This window comes from Buceros rhinoceros, unplaced genomic scaffold (genome assembly GCF_000710305.1).
Source record: "Buceros rhinoceros silvestris isolate BGI_N320 unplaced genomic scaffold, ASM71030v1 scaffold37440, whole genome shotgun sequence".
Taxonomy (NCBI): domain Eukaryota; kingdom Metazoa; phylum Chordata; class Aves; order Bucerotiformes; family Bucerotidae; genus Buceros; species Buceros rhinoceros.
In genome coordinates this window covers 1-5,695 of record NW_010390799.1, presented here as the reverse complement: position 1 = coordinate 5,695, position 5,695 = coordinate 1, and the positions used below count along the sequence as shown (strand labels likewise).

Here is a 5,695-nt window from a genome sequence, read left to right as displayed (position 1 = left end):
CCACCACCACAGCCCCTCCCCTTGGGAGAAAACAGACCCACCACTCCTGCCCCAGCTCTTCTGCTTTCTATAAATAACCATCAGGCACAACTAGTCGACTGGAAGCTGCTCTAGCCTGTAAACAACCTTCACAGTCACATCAGGTTTGCTCCACCACCACAGCCCCTCCCCTTGGGAGAAAACAGACCCACCACTCCTGCCCCAGCTCTTCTGCTTTCTATAAATAACCATCAGGCACAACTAGTCGACTGGAAGCTGCTCTAGCCTGTAAACAACCTTCACAGTCACATCAGGTTTGCTTGAGAAAAGGAGAGGGACAGACACGGCAGCGGACCGTAAAACATGGCAGGGGTGGGGGGGATAACCATCAGGCACAACTAGTCGACTGGAAGCTGCTCTAGCCTGTAAACAACCTTCACAGTCACATCAGGTTTGCTTGAGAAAAGGAGAGGGACAGACACGGCAGCGGACCGTAAAACATGGCAGGGTTGGGGTGTTTTTAAGCTTACTGGGCATGGAGGGCTGGAGGCTCAAAGGTTGCTGGCAGCAACCTCCCCTGAGGAGCCACTGCCCTGTCTGAACCGCAGCAGCAGCATCACCCTAGTTGCTCACCATGAAAAGCAGCTCTGCCACGGACCAGGACAAGCCAGGACCTTGTTTCCACCAGCAGAATGTGCCTGGGACCCCCTCGTCCTTCCCCAGTTCCTCTGGGAACCTGGGAAATGCTGACAGCACCCCATCTCCATGCTCTCGGCTGCTTTTTCTGTAAACACGGATCCTATGTCATTAGAGGAATCCGAAGCTGTCAGACACCCCCAACCAGCTCCAGGAACACCCCAGCGAATTGCTCGCCACTTTTGCATTTCTAAAGACACCTGTACGGGAGCCTTTGCTGTCGAGAGGGAAAATGACCAGCGTTCCGGAAAGAAAAGACCATCTTTGGTTTCACGTGGCCCTGCACAGAGGGCTCCTGGAGAGCAGTGTGCCATGGCAGGGGCTGCAGCTCCCCCAGTGAAAAAGAAACCTCCACCCTCTGTCCCAGATAACGACAGAGGTAACAGAACCATCACCGACAGGGTTCTCTGCTCCCCACAACTCCTCGCACGCTGGAGCTGGCCCAGGCCACACCTACAATAAATAATGACTGTTTGTCCTAATTACCCCCAAATTCATGCAACGATTTCTCCCACCCAGTAATTACTATCAACATTTAATTGTTGGGTCCTTACTATGTAATTACAGATTATTTATGTGTTAAAAAAGAAAAAAAAAATCCCATGAAGTATGCTCCTCCTTGAGGCCTTTGGAGATGGCTGGACCCCCCAGCTCACACTACTGCAGCTCCAGAGCTGCTCCCCGCCCCATCCCTCCCCTCCCGTCTGCTCTGCACAGGGGATGGGGCTGCACTCAGGGACGACTGGCCACTGCCTCCGTCCTGAGGCTGGCCGGTGCCTCGGAGTGGCGGTGGCAGCTCCTCTCCTACGCACCTGGGGATCAGCCATAGCGCAGGATGGAGAAGCCTGTCCCCAAGAACCACGGGCACCGCTTCAATGTTGTGACTAGCTCGAAGGCAGCAACATTCATCAGGCCATCAAAATTACTGAGGATGGAGCAATCCATGATGGGACAAAGATCCAAGTGTTTTCTCCATCTGCTCCCCAGGGAAGGCCGAGCATTTCTGGAAATCCAAGCTCTTGTGTGGAACTAACTCCAGTCCCTTTCATTCCTGCCTGCTTTTGGCCTCCCACTGCCAGCTCTGGGGTGGAAAACCAGCCATGCTGGGTCCCTCTTCCTGCCTGCAGTGCCCCCACTCCCAGTGGTAGAAAAGGAGGGGACATGCACGTCGACCTTTCACACTGTTCCCTTTACACCAAAAGATAAGGCAAAGGATATAAAAGAGAGGCGTCACATCAGTGTCAGTGTCACCCTTTTTGAGCACAGATCAGGGTGTAAATTCAGCTGAAATGAAACCACCCACTCTGCCATCGCAACCCCCCAGTGACTCCACACCCACCAGCGTCCCAGCTCTAGGAAACAAGCTGAAAACCAGCAACGAGTCCAAGACACTTGCACTCTAGCAGCCATTTTTTGTTTTATTATTTAAAGTTAAAGAACGCTCATCAGCTCACAAACGGACAAATTCCATTCCCGCAATTCAGTTCAGGTTTCAGCCAAAAGAAAAAAAAAATAGAATGTAGCTCAACTAACTCTGCACTTTACATCTCAGTAGAAGTTAAACCTCCTTGCTTTATAAATAAATGTTATAGTTAACACTGCAAAAACGTCATGGCAGATCTACGGGATCTTTTACGGGGCAGAGAGCACTGGATTACTGAGGCATATGGATACGCTGGCTTATAAATACAAGTAGAGAAGCTTCAGTAGCATATAGCGCCTGGTTGTTCGTCAGGGTTCTGCTCGCCCAGTCTTGACCTTTCCCAAAGCTCAGAGGCAGCTGCTTCTCCCCCAACTGCGCTTTCCACGCTGCCTGGGGCCAAGAAACGAGCCACCGGCTGCCAAAGCCCATCACTCCCCCTGCAAGATTAACTGTTGCAACAGCATCATGTTTACCCACACTGACTGTTTACCACCAGGGAGGGTTCTGCTCGAGGAGGCAAATACCTGCCCTGAGACTACGGATTTAGAGAGAAAAACAAGTTGTTGCAGATCCTCATTAAAGAAAGGAGCTTGCCCAAACAGCAGCCAAATGAGATTTCAAATTCAGTCTCTGAAGTAGCACCATCCTCAGTGAAGTTGCGAAAAGAATCAAAAGCCAAACCCAGACACTCACAACCCCCTCCACCGAGGTTTTCAGAACGGGGTAATTAACAGAGCCTGATCGGTCGATATCATAAACCTCAGCAGAACAAGGAGGTACCTTGAACTTTCATTTCTTTCTCGCTCCTTCCTTCAGACCACCCTCATGCAAACGTGCCACCAACACTTGCTTTAACACCCCCCCAAGGACCACTCACGCTACAAGGACCTCCCGTCCTACAGGGGCTGGCAAGAACCCCTCCTCGGAGATGCTCCACGTGCACCAGTTTGGCTCTGAAACCTGGCCATATCCACCCAGTGCGGCCCGATCCCTGCTGACCGCTGGAGCTAACGGTCTCCAGGCGGGGAAGGGAGCGAACGTGTGCAGAACGGGCAGGCCCAGCGCCTGATCGCCACATGAGCGTTTTCTTTTTAAAGTAGCAGTTTTTCCTCCCCATTGATAAAAAAACATCTACTGATGAAACTAGAGAATCAGAACTGACCTTACTATATCTTACAGGATTGAAGAAGTCTTGCAGCATAGATAGGGCCTGGCTCTAAAAGAGAAAAAATAACCCAGCTTTATGCACAATCACTGAAATCCCAGGCCTTTACCACCGCTCGCTACTTGGCCAAGCAAGGGAGACAAAAACCTGGCCTCAGCACACCCAGCCCTACCGCCACGCCAGGCGACCACCTCCGCAGAGCACAGGCCACGCGGCTGTTAGACTCTACTGCACCGGAGCTGAGAAGGGGGTGGGGAAAGCATGAGTTGGAAGGTATTTTATTCCTCACTTGCGTTCCTATCTGTCCGGTATGGGGTTGGGAAGGACTAGAGCACATATGGGATGTGTAGCTGCTCCAAAGCGTAACGCTGAGTTAATCCAGCACTAGCGGGAGGGGCGGCAGGTCCCAGGGAATCTCCGTTTTCCTTCCTCCTCAGGACCAGACGGTTGGCAAGGGAAAGGGCAGGGGCTGCGGCCTCCTCTGGATACGGCGCGCTGGAGATATCTGGTACCTGAAGATCACAACAACGAGGGACAGCCATGAGCTCCGGAGCCTCCTCCTCCCCTACCCCTGCGCACACCAGCTCGATGGTGACAGATGAGGACAAAGCTCACAGCCCATCTCAGCACAGCAACGGCCTTCAGCCTCTCGACCTCAGGCCGCGCCACCTCTGCGGGGTGAAACGGGTGACGGGGAAGGCTGGGGACTTCAGCTCTGCCGCCCTAGTGCAGTTCAATGAAGGCTTCCAGCTCCTCGGGGATGAAACCCTTGTAGGGAATCTTGTGCTTATCCAGGGCGCGAGCAGCAAGGCACTGGAGGGTGATGTAGTTGAAGGGCTGCATTGTGCTCTTGGTGAGCAGCTTCTCGTCCAGCAGCTCATATGCAGTCTGCTTGAAGGCGTTGGTGGCGTCCATGTGGGCTCCAGCCTCCATCAGGGCACTCATGATCAGTGGGCAGTTGTTGCGGGCAGCCACGTGCAGCGGGGTGTTGTTGTCATAGTCTCGGCTATCCGGGTCAGCCCCACACTCCAGCAGCAGGTTCACAACATGGAGCGATGGGAACTTGCCCACGGGATAACGTCCCACCGTGGTGGTGTCTTTGTCCACAGCCATATGCAAAGGAGTGAAACCATTCTTGGCCCGGGGGCTGCACTTCAGCAGGCGGTAGATAGTCTGGCGCTTCTGGTGCTCCTGCTCCGGGGTGCACTCCACCTTCTCCAGCAAGAAGACGAGGTGGAGGATGATGGCCAGTGTCTTGGTGAACTGCGCTGAGTCAACGACAGGGTCTTTGCCATGCACGAGAGCCCTCTCCACCTCCCGGACCCCTTTGCTCAGCACTCCCATGAGGTCAGAGAAGCCCAAGTGGGTGGCTAAAGTGCCTTTGGAGCGGTCCTGAAGCACGTAAGAGAAAAGCTCAGCAAAGGAGAGGAAACTGCTGGCAGTCATCGGGCTGAGAGGCTCCAGGTTGCCTTGCTGCATGTCCAGAGCGTATTTCCACAGGTTAATGCAGCGCTCGAAGTTGCCGGAGTCAGCGTAGACAGCCCCTCGGTAACGGATGTAGTAGGAAGTGTCTGGGTGGGAAGGGCCCAAGATGCGCTCTCTGATCAGCAGCGCCTGCATGCGCATCTCATCTGGGTCAGTAATCAAGGCTTCCAGTTCCTCCAGCGAACTCACTTCCCGGGAATAGTCGTAGGCCAGCACCAGCTGCCGGGGCTCAGGTTTAGGCAGGTATTGCCCGCCCTCGCATCGAAGCTCCATTGCCCTTCGCCAGTACTTGTGGGCTCCCAGAAGGTCACGTTTCTTATCCACAAACGTAGCACCCAGCAATTCCAGTGCTTCCACAGCAGCCTCTCGAGTGCAGAACACGTTAGGGACCTGCTGCTCATCCTGACTGGAAGCTGAGGCACAACATCTCTCAGACCCCTCTTCATGGCAGCCCTGAGGAGCTTCTTTGCCAGCGCTGCAGCACCTCTGATGGCTCCCACCTGATGCGGAGGTCCCAGTCTGGTTCCCTGCAACCTCCTCCTCCTGCTGCTGCAGCCCTCCTTGGAGGAGGTACTCCACAATGTTGGTGTGACCGGTGACGCTGGCAGCTAGCAGAGGAGTCATGCCGTAGCCATCCTTCTCCATGCGGGCTTTGGAGCGGAGCAGGAGCTGCAGGATCTCCAGGCTGCCGGACTCAGCGCAGTCATGCAGGGCCGTGTTCCCCTTCACGCTCCGGCGGTTGACATCGGCCCCTTTCTCTAGCAAGTAACGTGCAATTTCCCGGTGCCCTTTGTAGCAAGAAATCATCAAACAAGTGTGTCCGTGCCGGTTGGCTACTTCCAGGTCAGCCCCGCGCTCCCCCACTAAGTAGCGCACGATCTCCAGGTGCCCGTCGAAGCAAGCGGCCCGCAGCGGCGTGGAGTTGGTCAGCGTGGTCTGGTTCACCG

General features: G+C 54.5%; 1 protein-coding gene across 1 annotated transcript; it reads right to left on the bottom strand.

Moving 5' to 3' along the window:
* Nucleotides 1-3,945: 3,945 nt before the first annotated feature.
* On the bottom strand, nt 3,946-5,690 carry FEM1A (fem-1 homolog a (C. elegans); the record flags this gene model as incomplete). The annotated part of the gene is made up of 2 exons (XM_010139211.1): nt 3,946-5,111; nt 5,283-5,690. Coding segments are annotated over 2 exons (1,533 nt in total), but the record flags the coding sequence as incomplete, so codon positions are not given.
* Between the last annotated feature and the right edge of the window lie 5 nt (nt 5,691-5,695).